Below are 15,196 nucleotides of genomic sequence, written 5' to 3' on the forward strand. Positions count from 1 at the left end.
AGTCGATTTAGACGTAGTCATTTTGTATGAGTAACGGTATACCGAACCTGTCTGAGAGGAGATGATGGTTGATTATGATGATTGAACACTCCATCGACACGCTGAGGAGTCATGATTATATACATGCGAACTGAGTCCGTCAGACCACTCGGTATGAGTCCTCGGCAATGCAGTCGGTCATATTGCATGATTCTATCCAAAGCCAGCAAAGTCCGAGTCGGGGCCGTCCGACCAACACCAGCGATAATATCAATCAATCAATGAATGTAAACATTCACTACCTCTCTACGAGAATTCTCAGGAAACAAGCAAAATTTCATCCCTAGAAATTATCGTTCGCAATTAATCGAATGCTGTCTGTAGGCGAGTGTGGCTGTGGTGGTTAATGGCGTGGTTGAGTTATCAATGTATCGCGTGACGCAAATTATACGCTTGTACATGTAACCAACAAACATCGACACAATAATGATTATTCCTACATTCGTCCAATCATATCACCGATATATCATAGAAAGCAATGCTTAAATACCCGCATACCGATAAAAAAACAATGAAGATTGAACATTCCTGAGCCCACGTTCCGCCCATTACATATGTAAGCAACTGGTTACTGATTGGAATGTGTGACAAGGTTAATTCAACATCGATTCTAATATAAACTATTTATTATAGTCATAGCCTGTAATTTTCAATTACATACACAATTCAAATGTCGTATTGCAGATTCTGTGAAATTGAGGAATTTTTGGTGGCAAACTTCGGCGCCGAGAAATATGCAGCAATTCCACGGACCGTGTGATGCATAAACACAATTATATGGTTCGCTCGGGGAGCTCCGATCGACTATTCAATGGCCAATAAGATTGAACATATTATTGAGATGATTTAATATACTGACGAGTTAAATAATCTTATAAGAAAGATATATAAATTAGGCTAGTTGTTTGATTATACTATATATTTTTGTAATTTTTGAAATATAACTTTCGCTACGCTGAGTCGCTTGAACCGGGCCTCGACCTCCAACGGCAAAACCTCATTGTCCGCATGAAGTATTCCATGGATAGGAGCTCGTATATCTTCGTCGACTAAGTCTCTAATAGATAAATTAAGTAATAATATATTAGATTGTCTTACCTTTATAAATATATTTAATAGTTATATCATCTTATCAAACCTATAACAATATCTAGGTATCAATTTTAATAGTCTGATATATATTATCAAAAAAAAAATTCACTCTTAATTAAAATAGTTTTATCTTTACAATTAAATAGAAATTTATTATTAAAACCATCCTTAAAGCTATCATATTTATCACCCTTTATAGATATATAACCTTCTAAAAAGATAAATTTATCAATTTCTTATTTCTTTTTTACCTTAATAGTTTTATAGCTATTATCTATCAATTATCTCTTTATTAGATACTGCTATGTGCCTTAAGAATTCTTAGCAGAATAGTGGTAGCATCCAGATTTAAAAGACTTCTATTCAGCCAGTAATACTAGATTCTCTAGAAGAGACAAAAGACTAAGGGCTCATCTAGTCTATATAAGCTTTATCACTTGGTCTGATCATCACCCAACCATGGTAATGACTAAGCTTCCTGTTTGGACAGCAGGAGCAAATGGGGTTGTGATAAGTTCCTCGACCCAATCAAAAACTCAACTGAGCGATGACTAAGATCTCTAGATAATGACTGGGCTGAACTAAGGCAGCTGCCACCTGTCGAAGCCTAATTTTTGAAATCGAGGATCAACTTCCATAGAAGAACGCACTCAGGAACTGAGCGATGACTACACTATATGGGTCAATATATGATTGGTTGAAATATCATACTGACAGAATGGAAACCTCAGAATGACTAAAGCACGTTGAACGAACATGTGATTAACTAGACTAGCGGATCTGTCTATTTTAATGTTGAATAACTACGGTTCTCAGAAAGGGCTTGCATACGCTGTCTTTGGTGGGTATTAGACACAGATTGATGATTCTTTAAGTTCAACATGCAAGACCCCCCTCCCCCCAGCCCCTCTACGGAATTCCCTAAAAATCCCTATTCTTCTTGCTCTTTCTCCCCACCATTTCTCTGTAAAGCCAAAATGGAAGTCAATCAAGGAATTTTCGGTTTCTTTTTGGTGACAAATATCACTGTGGGATCTGGAACAGATATACAGTATAATGAGGCATCCCCCCGGTAATAGATAATTCTTTAATCAATCGACAAGAGTCAATCTTACTTCAACAATTGCAACCCCATTGGTCTACCGGCCACCCAATATTATGGAAATCACTACAGAATGTGATCTTCGATTGTTTCCAGTATCGATACAGCAGAGGAAGCATACCCTGCGGCAAGGAAGCACGTCTTCAGAGTTTACAGAATAATTTGTACGGAACAACGACTGAAGAGGCGGATGTTCTTTGAGGATTGAAGCTACAATTACTCTGATACCATTGTAACTTTGTCGAAGTGAGCCTGACAAACAGAGGCAGAATGTATTATACCAACTGCACTAGCAAGTATCCTGCCTGAAAGATCGAACATCGTGGAATGGCTCCAAAAAACGAGTCCAAGAGGCTTGGTCGATGGGTATAAAATCTGCCAGAACATCAGATCGTTCTTTTGTTCCGTAAACATTCCCTCTCCCTATATCAAGCCAAAATGTCTACTCAGAACGGTGCTATTTCAGCCCGTTGGTGATATACCACACAGGACTAAGATCAAAAAACGTACGCATACAACACCTGGTATTTATCTGTTGATAGCTCAACAGTATGTCTTATTCCTACACCAGGGCACCCCGGGGCTTCAATAAAGAAGAAAAGAAGATGATCAATGATCACATTGGTTGACTAAAGAATGAATCCGTACACCATGCCATTTCTTCAACATCTGTTGTGGCGCAAGACGGTGTCCCAATCTCTGAAGCTTGTCCAAGTGGATGATGTTGAATGGCCTCTCCCTCAAGATAGCCCCTGACTAAGACCATGCCTCCCCCCAATACACAATCTCGGTGACACGACATTAAGGGCCCCCGTCAGAATTTATAGCCCTCATGACAGCTCTAGCCAGATCATCCATGCTGTCGTGGGTGCTGAGTTTGTCCAGAAGAAGCTGGCCGTTCCCGTCCTTGACACTGATGTAGCGCACGTGTCCTTCGACTGAAAGTTCCTTCGTTTCAAATGTCATGGCAAGGCGCCAATCAGCCTCCGTGAGGGCCTCGGCCAGACGCATCGTGTTTTCGTGGCAGCCGTGGGGTCCCCAAATGGTTTGGCCTTTGAATTTGAGGGTGCCCGTGAGCTTGTGGCCATCGACCGAGTGTTCCTTGTGCTCGGTCCAGACCTCCATAGGTATTGTGGTATCCCTTGATGGAAGTTAGCATGTGGGAAAAGCTCTTGTGTTAAGTAGCTTCTCATACCTGTCTGGGCACTTTGATGATAAAAGTCAAGATGTCTAGCAGCTAGGCAACGTGCGAGAGGTGAAGAAAAGTGATGGTGCTGATATCTAACAGCTGAAGAATAGAATTCCCTTTATATGTATTCGGTATCCTTCCTCTAGGGCTTCATAGTTAAAGGCCCAAGATCTACAACTCGGCATGCGGACAAAAATACTGCGGAGTAGTGCCCCGAGTAGGTTTGATTGGATTTGACCACTGGCCTGCTGTACACCCCTCTCGACCTGTGACTTCCCCTCTCAATAGCAGAGCGATCGTCGGGTGGGCGAGCAGGTGGCTAGCTGAATCTATCATGATTTCCTGTTTTTGTCACTCAAATTGGGAATGCTGGGACAGACAGCCACGGACGGACCGTTGATTGTTGGCTCCGAGCCGCCGATCTTGAGGGAACTCGGTCTCATTCGTGAATGATAATCAAGTTGCCAGATCACTCCGGCAGCAACTTACAAGGTGTCTAAAGCGGGGCAGCTTTCTTTTGCCACGTGTCGATTCTCATTCGCCAATGTGGTTCTAGGTCTTCCTATGGCTGTCTTGGTTTAATTGTTAACCGTCGGCTACAATTAGGATCGTTGAAGATATGATAGATAAGTTGATATAACCACCTTCGGCCGCACATTTAACACTTTATTGTCTTACTCACTTTTCAATGTTCTTATGCAAGGTAATTGCAGTCTTTTCCTTGTGACTACAGTGATGATCACCGAAAGCTGAGGACAAGCCTTTCTCAGTAGTCTCACGTCTCTGCAAATCCTCGAAACTCCACGGACGCTGAAGAGTGGGGAATCGTATGGATGTACATACGCGATCCTTACCGCCTCAGAAGTGTAGTAGATATGGCGAATCACTTGCTTCGCCTTGATGCTACCAGCCCAAGAAGGAAGTCCAACTTCGGTTCCAGCTTCCGTTACATCCTCTAATGGCTGGAAATGGCTCAGATGGCAAAATAGCCGTGCCCTCCCATCCATGACGTTATAATGCATATGATCATGTCCAAATGTAATATCCGTCACATACTATGATCTATGATGCAGCAGCCCGCCCGCCCAGCCTAGTGGGTCACCCAGATTCTGCTGGTGTACTTGAATATAAAACCATTTAACAACAAGTATTTTGACTACCACCAACTACCTATCACCAAGAAGATGTTGATTTCCACAGGGCATTAAGAGGAGGCGTAAAATCTAGTAGCATATCAATGCTTGGTGACTTGTCCTGTAGTAGATTAGTACGAAGCTGCAAAATAAATTTCAGTTAGGCATACACAAGCGCGAGCGGCCCGCAAGTTAGTAAGAACTATGAAGATCATAATTCTCCACACCTTTTCTGCTACTACGTAGGATAAATAATATAAATTATATTTACTTCTCAGTTCACAGCTGTGCTGATCACCTACGCGGCCCATTCAGCCCGCCACATGTCTTGGCATAGGCTGCAGCCCACTTTTCTCTGATTGCCCGTATGGCTAGTTTTGAAGCTAGAAGCCAGAGAGAATTAGTATTATACCATAAAAAGGTGTTTTTTTGTTCGTCAAAGCCACTCAGCTGACCGGAGGTGCTTTGTCTACAAACGGATGCTGCGTCATGGATTCACACTCTTGCTCGCTGCTCCCGCTCGCATTACTATTATAGTCTAGGTACATATATGTCTAGTGTACGTTTAAATACATTTCAATAACATAATGGTGAAATCATGGTGGGAGTTGCTGCATGGGAATATTATTACACAGCTAAGAATCCATGGCTGAATTTAAGGATAAGTTCTATAGCAGTTCGCAGCTGACGCTCCATTAAATATTTATATTATAGTTATTCCCACGGCGCCGATCATCATTGCTGTCCTCCTACACACTGTCTCTCAATCCGCCAGATGAGGACAATAATGGACTTAATTACACATACCCAGTTCCCTACTGTCAAAATGCTCGCGACATCTGCAGCTGCATGGCTTTAGGCCGGGTTTAGCACGCGGGCGCCGCCAGGAGTCGCGATTCAAGATGGACGAGCTTGGTACAAGGCCCACCCGAACATGGCGCATATTAATCAGGTGAACCAAGATACTCATCAAATTATTGATGAGTATGGCCGCACCCGTTTCTTTCATGGAACCAACGTTGTCATGAAGGAGCCCCCCTGGTATTGGCTGATGGAGTGGACCCCCGGAGTCTCGTCATTTAGCGAGCAGGACGTACAAAATTTGCATGATTTGGGGATGAATATTGTGCGGTTGGGACACAGCTGGGTGGGTGCTGAGCCAGTTCGCGGTGAGTATAATCAAACGTTTTTAGATATTATGAAAAATCAGACAAAGATGGCAGAGGAGCAAGGGATCTACGTATTAGTGGACGTACACCAAGATTTATTGGCAAGACAATTTTGTGGCCATGGTGTGCCTGATGTGAGTTTTGAAAAGCAAGTTAGTTCTTGTTACTAACCAAGAGCTCAGTGGTTTGTCAAGAAAGACTGGGTAAAGGGCTGGACAAGGTTCCCAGTTCCTGTCGATATCTGGCCATTTACTACTGACAGTAATGGCTTCCCTTCGCCTAAATCGCAATGCAATAACTCTAATTGGGAATATTATTATGGATCTGTGGCTATTTGTAACGCCTTTGGAAGACTGTACAAGAATCAATACGGTCTTAGAGATGCATTCGCGGAATACTGGAAGAAGTTGGCGTCGGAATATGTCGAAGCCATTAATGTCGTAGGGTACAATCTGCTGAATGAGCCCTGGGCTGGTGACGTATGGGTAGATCCAACACTCCTTATATCTGGATCCGCTGACTGTAAGGTTCTGGAGGCACTCTGGAACCGCGTGGCGAAACAGACCCGCACCGTCGATAATGATATGCTTATCTGGTTTGAAGGTACCACCTTCGATATTCTGTCTGGCTTCAATAATGTGCCTCTCGGGTACGGATCTAGGATGGTGCACTCATTTTATTACTATTATCCACCACAGGTGGGCGCCATTTCCGATATATTTAGATATCGTCACAAGGACAACGTGCGACTCAAAACTGCTGGTGTCCTTACAGAGTTGGCGTTTTGGGTTGGTGATGATAAGCAGATGAGAGATATGGCAGATGTTATGATGGCGACTGACGTACATATGGTTTCTTGGATTGGATGGGCATATGAGAATCTGTACAAGGGAGCTTCTGAAGAGCCGTATCCAGAGCTGCAGAAGCACTATAGCCGCGCGTATCCGGCCTCGATCGCCGGTACGCCTACTTCGTTTGGCTTTGACGAGGACTCGGGTACTTTCAAGCTGCAATTCACAAGCGACCCGAGAATCGATGCACCTACCGAGATCATCTTGCCGCCTTCCACGTTTCCAAACGGGTACCGCATTCAGATTTCCCCTGCCGGCAGCTTGGGGCAGTACAAGAGAGACAATCGCACCTTGGCCCTGTGCAAATCGAGTTCTCTCAAGAAGGCGACAGATATCTCTGTCACCATTGCTAGGAAATAGCCGTACAGTGGTGTTTACATCTGTTAATTGGTCAATGTTCGAAGTTTTATCGATTATCTCTTTATCGGGTACTGCTGTGAGCCTCGAGGATTCTTGGCATGGTAGCGGTAGTATCCAGATTTGAAAGACTTCTATTCAGCCAGTAATGCTGGGTTCCCCGGAAGGGACAAACGACCGAGGGCTTAGCTGGTCTATAAGCTTCATTACTTGGTCCGATCGCCACTCAACCATGGTAATGACTAAGCTTTCTGTTTGGACAGCGGGAGCAAATGGGGTCGTGATGAAGTCCTCGAAAACTCAACTGATAGTTAACTAAGTCAGTTAAAATTAAACAACATATCACCCGTCAGTATCACCAGCTCATCATTTACAAAATATCTGTCTGAATACATCTTTATCCCAATATTAATAAAATTACTTAATACAACTTATTGCTTGCTCGCAGCCTTATTCAACTTGGTTTAGATATCTGGCGGTGCCAACCAGGAGAGTATTTTTGCCCATTTGTTGTCTTCATAAAGGCGCTCGATGGAAGTAACTACGTGCGATATGCTTTCATTGACTGTGTACTGTCATCTTTAGTCATTTTGTAGGAAGCGGGCTACTAATTATCTCCAAGAGCGACAGCCAATGAAGGCAAATGTATGATGCTTTTTGGATTCAGAATTTCTAGTAGCTCCCATGCATATGAGGCTGCTGGCAGAGTGTTATATTTGTGCCAGTTGTTGTTTGTGTGTGAATCACAATAATCACCGATTCCACGAATGACCAGGCAGGGAAAATTGTTCATCAAGCCTGCCGCCTCCATCTCAAAATATAGAATGTTCAGCTCCGGGTCATTAGCGTACTTGTCTCTCAAACTCGCTTCTTTAATGACGGAATCGCCAGTGGCTATCGTCCCAAAATGAATAGCGAGCATTCTACAGGGACCTGGATGGTCTCCTCGCTGCAAGGCCTTATCAGACGTGCAATCCTTTCCGCCTTGATGGGGGTAATCGGCGGGAGATAGTATATCTTACTTAGGCCGCCTATACTCCGCCATGTCATCCATGCGATTTCGGCAATTTTATCTGGTTTACGGGGGTCATTTTGACGTCTCCGCATATCTGGTATAGCCCCAAGAAGCACGTTAGGAGGTGAGAGCAGTAGCCCAGTTCGACTCATGCAGCCGCTTTATTGGATGATGATTTGTGACTGTTGACCAAGGTTGAGTCATGTGAACATGAAATAGGAATTACGAGAAACGAGCATATAGTCCGAATAATATTGACAGTATTTGGCGTAGTGATATATGACAGGAAAACTATAACGCAGTATATGATTTATACAGACGAACGTCCGACCCTTTCTTCAAAAGGACGTGTTTTAGGGCATTTAAGGCTGGCCTTTTTCAGGATAGAAGAGAGCCAAATTTATTATTCTCTGAATCAAAATGGTGCATAAATGGTAAGAGCACTAAAGCCCTTCGATATTCTATGCAACTTCATGAAATCTCAATGATTTTGAATTTTGAACTGGATAATCCGAATTTAGTGGTAATGGTTGACAATACAAGGACCTGGCATTTCACATATAGAACCTAGTGCCTAAATCTAGAATAAATACTTGACAAACGCCTCCTATCACTTAAACAAGGAAGAAAACCACCGCCACCGAAGGGATAGCTAACACTCTGCCCAGTTTTCTTTTTCCAGAAAGGATTGATACTCAGGTAGTACCTGTCGATGTAATATCGCTTCTGTGGATATTGAGCGCATAATATTGCTAAGTCCATATGCAAGTTTCGAAGCAGTATCGCGTCCCTCCGGATTCACCACCATAACGTATGTCATAATATGGATAAGAGCTTCACTTATTTGATTTGAGCAATTAGGCAGCTCTTGAAGCATGGATACCCAGCTGGTTATTTCTTCTCGTAAGGAAGCCCGAAGCATGGCTGAATTGGGATCTAGATGGACCCTGAAAAACAAACTTTCGTACACCGAATGATGTTTTTTTGACGAGTTTCGCAATTGTTGGATACCTGACCACCCCATCAGAACCCAAGTGATAAATTCAATGTATACACATCCAAGACTCCAAACGTCCGTTTTCTTGTTATTCTGTTCATTGATCTGCGTCTCTGGAGCCCGGTACGTTTCAGAAAGATCGAATTTTGATAGTGAGGGCTTGCTCTGAGATGGAAAAGCAAAATTGAAATTAAGTTGTAAGATCCCAAAGGGGTCTCCCCCAGGCCTGTTATCCGTGTTAAACCAGAGGATACACTTTGGCTCGATATTACCGTGGTATCCATTTTCGGTTCGTGGATATGGCATAATCTGGGCTACCTCCAAGGCATTTGCAATACCGATCATCTGCTTTAGCGCCCACTGTGCTACCTTTGGGTCTGATCTTTGTATTGGATCCTGATTCCAAAATTTCTCCAGATTATATTTTGCAAGGGGGAAGAGTATAAAATCCACCTCAGCCTTCCTGTAAGATGCAAGGTGTCTAACGAGATGTTCTGCCTTTGGAGATTTGAAAAATTCTTGCTCGTATATGTTTCTAGTTGTTTGATGCCTGAGCATCTTGATAACGACGATGGGGCCACTGTTTCGGTCTGCAATTTCGTTACCATGAGAGAGAAGTCCTTGAGATTGATACGGATAGGAGAATCGATGATGTGCTGGGTGGACGGATGCCGTCTGGAGGAATGCCGTTGGACCGCTTTTATGCCCTGTGGGGGTCAACGGCATTATGCGGAATTCCTGCTCTAGGTGCATTTTCGGAGACAGTATAGGAGCAACGAATGGCCACTGGCCATCATAGAAGATATCCACATTAAAATCACTCGAAGCTCGAGGAGATCGCAACCTCGACCGTAAGAGTGAAGTCAAAGCTGATTTCTGTATAGGTAAATCTTTATCTGTGATCTTAAGGTTGAAAACGAATGGAATGTGTTTTGTCATCTTTTGATATACCAGAATGGCAAGGCATGTCCTTTGAGTAGTGAAGAATGCTGAAAGGGCGTGAATATTTGTGTTGCCATCAACGTATTCGTCGACAATCCTCTTTACTACGGGAGGGCTGAGAATTTGGTCCTGAGCATCCCTGGGAACGAATTTCCCACCCAAGCCCTCTAACATGGAACTGTCCAACTCGAATTTCACCCAATCTGTGATCACAAGCTATATAGGATGTAGTTAGAGACCAATTATGATTTAATACAACCGCAGCAACTTACTCCAGTATGGCCTCTACCTAGTAACTCATTCCATAGCCTACTCATCATTCCTTCTTCCTGCCACAGACCTGATATATGATAAAAACAAGCTTCTTTAGCGTATTTGAGAAAAGGAAATTCTCTTACTGATCTGCTTTGAATATTCATAGCTGTTTGAGCGAAAACTTGACTAATGTCATACGGGATATGCTTCCGCGATTGAACAAGCAGTTGCGCGATTTCCTTACGAGCCTTTGACTCACTAAATATGGAGCGTAAAATCTTTGATGGCGCTTCTGTGATGGGAACGGTGGGAGGCATGGTGCGCGTCATTTGGCCTGCAAAAACGTCGTAATTAAGGTAGGTGAGTATGATCCGGCCCATCCCTCGCCTTGCCTCATCCGGATTTATAGGAATTGTAAGGCCGTTGTCGCCAGGGGTGATGAAGAATTTCTGAATACTATGGTGCGCAAATCGAACGGTTTCTTCTTCTTCGTCAACTATTATTAGACTTTTGCAGCATCGTAGCGTCGCTCGGATATTATTGATTAATCTTGCCGGTTCCCACTGGGTCTCACCCGGAGTCACAGCCAGGGCCTCTTGAAGTTCTGAAAGGGTTAGCGGACGGTGAGCAGAAATGATAAGCTCTACTATCTTCTGCCGATATCTATTAGAACTAGAACTATCCGCCTTCTGAAGGAGTCGAGTGAAGATTTCAGATAAATCTTTGGGGAGGGTTCCTAGTGCTTGAAGAATTGCCTCGTCTGTGTCTTCTGCACAGAGGCAGTCAAGCTGTAGTGCAGTCCAAAGGAACCTAGTATGGTTACCCGTTAAAAATAGGCTGATAAGGGGTGACATCATTGTTTACTTACATTCCTTGAGATCCTCTGGACAAGGCCTCTTGAATAGCCAGTATGATGGCCGGATTCCCTACTGTCAACTTCTCCGATTGTAGACGATCCCGAAGCTCAGACTCAATATACTTTCCTATGTCAGGATTTTCTTCGGGCATCTCCAAAGTCCATTTCTTTCCTCGTGGTACAGATATTTCCTTGAACTGGCGGCCAGCGTCCGTTCTAAAAGACACGCATAAACGTAACTTGAAAACCTTTCGGAGAGTTTGAAGAAACTCCATCAATTCATTAGCCTCTTTCTCGCTGCATTCATCAAGCCCGTCGAGGATAAAATAGTAAATGGGGTCTCGCGGAACAAGAGATTGCAAAATATCTAAAATCTTCGCAATGTCTGGGGGTGAGCTTTCTTTTCCAAATCTATTGGCTAGCTCTTTCATATCAATGGCTTGCTGATCAAGTAGTTGCCGAGCCAAGCAACCAATGATGTTCCTTGCTGTCAAAGACTCTGCAATGTCGTACCGACAAAAGAAATAGGCCAAAGTGCCCTTTGCAACAGTGAGGCTGAGATCATCGACCATATTAGCTATTAGAACCGTTTTTCCAGACCCAAGCTTCCCAGTACAGAGGAGAGCATGTAACGATGATGAGGTTTGTTGATGGTCTCTCCAATCCCGATATTCTGTCACTGTGGTAAACCATGATGTGGTTCCGCTTTTGCGTGCTTGCTTCCACGTTGTCTTATAATCATGTTTAGAACATGCCTCAAGCCAGTGGAGTTTAATTGACAGTTGATGGTAGTATTCTCGATTTTCCTTAAAGGTAGTGATCATCTTTCGAAATCGTGAACCCTCATTCGCCTCTTCCACCGCTTTTTGACCTAGGAGCATTGTCACCTCCCTCATGATAAAGTCCGCCAATTCTGTGAGGCTATTTTGGAACTTCTGTAGTCCCGAACCAGATACTGCAATTGGAATTTGAGAGATAAAAGATTTTTGCATGTATTTGACGTAATGTTGACAAATATTGACAACGACGATGAGATATTCGCAGAGGCCTTCCTGGAGCCTTTTCGACCGGGGGAAAAGTAAAGCCATGTCATGATATCGAGGAACGTTTCTTCCGGCATTCATAAAAAGAATACTTAAGTTCTCAAGATAAGTGACCGACTGCGTGAGCATCTACGGTAAACGATCAGGCTGAGCCTAAAGGGGAATAAAAGAACGAGAACCACACACCGTTAACGTCATTCGCACCAGGGCCCAGACACTACAAGCAACTATATTCTGGGAGGCCCCGAGAACGACGTCACCGAGAGAGGCATACTGCTGAACAGCCTCGAGGATATTCATGAGTCTGGGGCCAAAGCATCGCCTCGATTTCTTGCTTATGGACATATCGATTTCAGCGATTACTTGCTTGACGTCGGAGGCATCTGGAGTGCGATTCTGAAAGCTCGACAGTATATTCTGTAACTTTGTCTTATCATCACGAGATATGGAGGCTTTGAATTCGGATACTGCCTGGGCTAGTCGGACATCGGCTTTAAGCCGTGAAGCATTCAGTTGCAGTGTATCAGTTTCAGTCATAGTCACATGGCCAATTTAAAATAACAATTAGAAGGCAACTATTTATCTCCCTGTAAAATAGGGCTTGTAATAGCTGATGTGGCCTAGAAATGCCTACCGATTTTTCGATTGTACATCGCATCATGCACCTGGCGAAACCCCGCACTAGGACGCTGGACTAGGGTCAAGGTTGATTATGCATGCAGCCTTGTCAATACGTATTTTACAACAAAAAACGAGGCTAGTTGTTTTCTTTGATCTTGGCGAACAATGAAGCCTAACTGAGCAGGCTGGATCTTGTTATAATCATGAAGAGCGGAAGAAGTTGGCTATTCACTGATGAATGCCCCTAGTAATGAAGCCAAAAACAACAACTGTTTCATTGATCAGCGGCAACTAGCCTGGCTAACAGCAGCTACTACATCTAAATTTATATGTCAATAGAAGTTGGCGGCGCCTAATCGAACCAGAAGAGATAAAAAATACCTGATCGAAGACTTATTAGTTCATATTTCGGGGGCGATTATTTAAGTAAGCGGCACAATACAGTGTTAGATACCCCTCCAATGCTGTTTGCTTCCCATCAATCTCATACCTCTCTCTCTCTCGGGACGATTCATTGCCATGGGACCAATATCATTTCAAATACTCTCCGACCTGCACCTCGAAACTCATTCCTTGTACGGAAGCTTCAAGTTCGCTCAAACCGCATCATACCTCGCCCTTCTTGGCGATATTGGCCACGTCGCTAACAACGACTCTTTTCATTTCTCGAAGATCAACTTGGCCATTACTCAGTTGTCTTTTTTCTTTTGGGAAATCATGATCCATATCATCTGTCGTTCAAAGTTGCGAAGGCCAAGATACACAGTTTCCAGGCGCTTATGGGGAAAAAGTCTTTGGGCAAATTTGTTTTCCTTGACCAAATACGATATGATGTGAACAAAGATCTAACTATTTTGGGATGCACTTTATTCTCGCATATCTCCCCCCGGCAAGAATTTGCTGTCGAAACTCGCATGGTAGACTTCAAAGATATCCTAAGATGGACGGTGGATGGTCATAATGCTGCACACGAATCAGATCTCAACTGGCTTAATTCTCAAGTTTCCACAATAGCCAAAAACGAGCCTCATCGCCAAATTGCAATTTTCACCCATCATAGCCCAAGCATTGATTCACGCTTTACGGACCCAAAACATATTAGCAGTGATGTGTCTACCGACTTCGCCACAGACCTCAGTAACAAGAGATGCTGGACTAATTCTGCGGTTGTAGCATGGGTATTCGGTCACACGCATTTTAACTGTGCTTTCACAGATGCGAGTGGGAAAACTATTATAACGAACCAAAAGGAGTATCGTTTGATTCTCGCACAAGGTTTCAACCCAGAAGGGGCATTTACTATTGGAAAATGAGAACAAGTTCCTGAAATGTTATTTTGGCCCGACTATCGAGTTGTTATGAAACACCATTTTTTCCGCGTAGACCGCAGCCATTGATCGCTTTTCGAATCGCTACTCCACTCGTAATATAGATAGCGACGACCACAATAATCGCTTTCAAATATAAGTTGAAACGTCAAGCCTGCAATAGAGTGTTCTCCCTTATTAAATGAGAAACTTTAAGCCATGAAATATGTTCATCAGGTGGCCCTAGAGTTTGGTACTCGAGTAAATTGCTTGCGTTGCTCATTTTTAACTTCATTTCATACTTTGCTAGTAATGAATCAACAGGCTTGTTGAATGATTTTGATGTAACTGGTATAGCGATATGCATGATACCTGAAGGATTTCTTTTGCTTATTCTGAAATCAGCAGGAAATACTCCCATTACCTCTTTCATTAGAGGCTCAAAACCGTCTGCGCTGTATAACCGGACCTATAGGATGAGATGGCTATAGTCGCCCTTTAAAAATTAGTTGATTTACGTCCAGCAGGCGTGGCGGGGTTGTGACCGGTATTCTCTCAGCCCGCTCCAAATATCAGTAACGTCGAAGATCTAAGCGACTTCCATTTATTTGTTAATTCATTTCACATGGCCTAGCTTCACGGGTTGTCCCTCCCCTACCCCGTGGGCTATATGCATGCACAGACACTGGCTTTACGATAGTCATAATAGTTGATTCGATCCAGTCATTACTACGGCTAGCAAAGAAATTCCATATCCGAGTTCGACGAGAGGAAGAAGAGTGGCCCGAAGCGCACAAGAAAAACAGTTTAGAATATCAGAACTTTGGGATAATATAGATTTGACACTTACGGCCCAGAGGTCAGTCTTCTCGCCAACGATGAACCACGGAGGCAACAGACTAAGGCGCGTGCACGATGGCTTGTAAAGCGTGTAGAGCGCTATGGGGTCAAGAGCGTAATGAATTAGGATGGCGTTTTGGACGTGAAAATAACGTATTGTGAAGATTTATGGTGGAAGTCGTTTGGTGAGTAGAATTTCCTATACGCCCGACTTTCAAACCAGTCCATCGAATTGTATGAACAGTGTCATTTGGGTTATATATACATACCTACATAAAGTATATGTGCGACGCCAAATCGCTCAGCGTCCATGTCGAAGTCCCTCTGATGAGCGACCTAAATATTTGTCAGTTATATAATCATGTCCGTGGGAGTAGAGAGAATTATT

The 15,196-nt window shown here is 43.4% G+C and overlaps 6 protein-coding genes across 6 annotated transcripts; 3 read left to right on the plus strand and 3 right to left on the minus strand.

Moving 5' to 3' along the window:
- Positions 1 to 2,929: 2,929 nt before the first annotated feature.
- Positions 2,930 to 3,502, minus strand: BGW36DRAFT_42393 (uncharacterized protein). Its single transcript, XM_046219899.1, has 2 exons — positions 3,429 to 3,502; positions 2,930 to 3,374 (listed from the first exon to the last, which is right to left on the minus strand). The coding sequence occupies exon 2, from the start codon at positions 3,356 to 3,358 to the stop codon at positions 3,035 to 3,037; it is 324 nt and encodes a 107-aa protein (XP_046068132.1). The 5' UTR covers positions 3,359 to 3,374; positions 3,429 to 3,502; the 3' UTR covers positions 2,930 to 3,034.
- Positions 3,503 to 5,161: 1,659 nt separating this feature from the next.
- On the plus strand, positions 5,162 to 7,237 carry BGW36DRAFT_464695 (putative cellulase). Its single transcript, XM_046222261.1, has 2 exons — positions 5,162 to 5,858; positions 5,907 to 7,237. Exons 1-2 carry the CDS (start codon positions 5,490 to 5,492, stop codon positions 6,933 to 6,935), a joined length of 1,398 nt encoding a protein of 465 aa, XP_046068133.1. The 5' UTR covers positions 5,162 to 5,489; the 3' UTR covers positions 6,936 to 7,237.
- Positions 7,238 to 7,539: 302 nt separating this feature from the next.
- On the minus strand, positions 7,540 to 7,950 carry BGW36DRAFT_304169 (uncharacterized protein; the record flags this gene model as incomplete). The annotated part of the gene is made up of 1 exon (XM_046211942.1): positions 7,540 to 7,950. A coding segment is annotated over one exon (411 nt), but the record flags the coding sequence as incomplete, so codon positions are not given.
- A 521-nt stretch (positions 7,951 to 8,471) lies between these two features.
- On the minus strand, positions 8,472 to 12,675 carry BGW36DRAFT_464696 (uncharacterized protein). Its single transcript, XM_046222262.1, has 4 exons — positions 12,227 to 12,675; positions 11,010 to 12,169; positions 10,159 to 10,951; positions 8,472 to 10,102 (listed from the first exon to the last, which is right to left on the minus strand). Exons 1-4 carry the CDS (start codon positions 12,575 to 12,577, stop codon positions 8,600 to 8,602), a joined length of 3,807 nt encoding a protein of 1,268 aa, XP_046068135.1. The 5' UTR covers positions 12,578 to 12,675; the 3' UTR covers positions 8,472 to 8,599.
- Positions 12,676 to 13,071: 396 nt separating this feature from the next.
- Positions 13,072 to 13,436, plus strand: BGW36DRAFT_387076 (uncharacterized protein). The gene has a single exon (XM_046217068.1). It carries the CDS (start codon positions 13,123 to 13,125, stop codon positions 13,306 to 13,308), a length of 186 nt encoding a protein of 61 aa, XP_046068136.1. The 5' UTR covers positions 13,072 to 13,122; the 3' UTR covers positions 13,309 to 13,436.
- Positions 13,437 to 13,440: 4 nt separating this feature from the next.
- BGW36DRAFT_464697 (uncharacterized protein) lies at positions 13,441 to 13,974 on the plus strand (the record flags this gene model as incomplete). Its single annotated transcript, XM_046222263.1, has 1 exon — positions 13,441 to 13,974. The coding sequence occupies one exon, from the start codon at positions 13,441 to 13,443 to the stop codon at positions 13,972 to 13,974; it is 534 nt and encodes a 177-aa protein (XP_046068137.1).
- Positions 13,975 to 15,196: the final 1,222 nt, after the last annotated feature.

The sequence above is a fragment of the Talaromyces proteolyticus genome (assembly GCF_021365285.1).
Source record: "Talaromyces proteolyticus strain PMI_201 chromosome Unknown BGW36scaffold_11, whole genome shotgun sequence".
In the NCBI taxonomy this organism is placed as follows: domain Eukaryota; kingdom Fungi; phylum Ascomycota; class Eurotiomycetes; order Eurotiales; family Trichocomaceae; genus Talaromyces; species Talaromyces proteolyticus.

What these genes read in the sequence shown, in the direction of transcription:
- BGW36DRAFT_464696 (XM_046222262.1), bottom strand. Translation starts at nt 12,577, where the DNA reads ATGACTGAAACTGATACACTGCAACTGAATGCTTCACGGCTTAAAGCC. An exon ending in TGGTGCGAATGACGTTAACG is followed by an intron (nt 12,170 to 12,226) that starts GTGTGTGGTTCT and finishes CGTTTACCGTAG; the next exon opens with ATGCTCACGCAGTCGGTCAC. An exon ending in TCCAGAGGATCTCAAGGAAT is followed by an intron (nt 10,952 to 11,009) that starts GTAAGTAAACAA and finishes TAACCATACTAG; the next exon opens with GTTCCTTTGGACTGCACTAC.
- BGW36DRAFT_464695 (XM_046222261.1), top strand. Translation starts at nt 5,490, where the DNA reads ATGGCGCATATTAATCAGGTGAACCAAGATACTCATCAAATTATTGAT. An exon ending in GTGGCCATGGTGTGCCTGAT is followed by an intron (nt 5,859 to 5,906) that starts GTGAGTTTTGAA and finishes CCAAGAGCTCAG; the next exon opens with TGGTTTGTCAAGAAAGACTG.
- BGW36DRAFT_42393 (XM_046219899.1), bottom strand. Translation starts at nt 3,358, where the DNA reads ATGGAGGTCTGGACCGAGCACAAGGAACACTCGGTCGATGGCCACAAG.
- BGW36DRAFT_387076 (XM_046217068.1), top strand. Translation starts at nt 13,123, where the DNA reads ATGCTGTTTGCTTCCCATCAATCTCATACCTCTCTCTCTCTCGGGACG.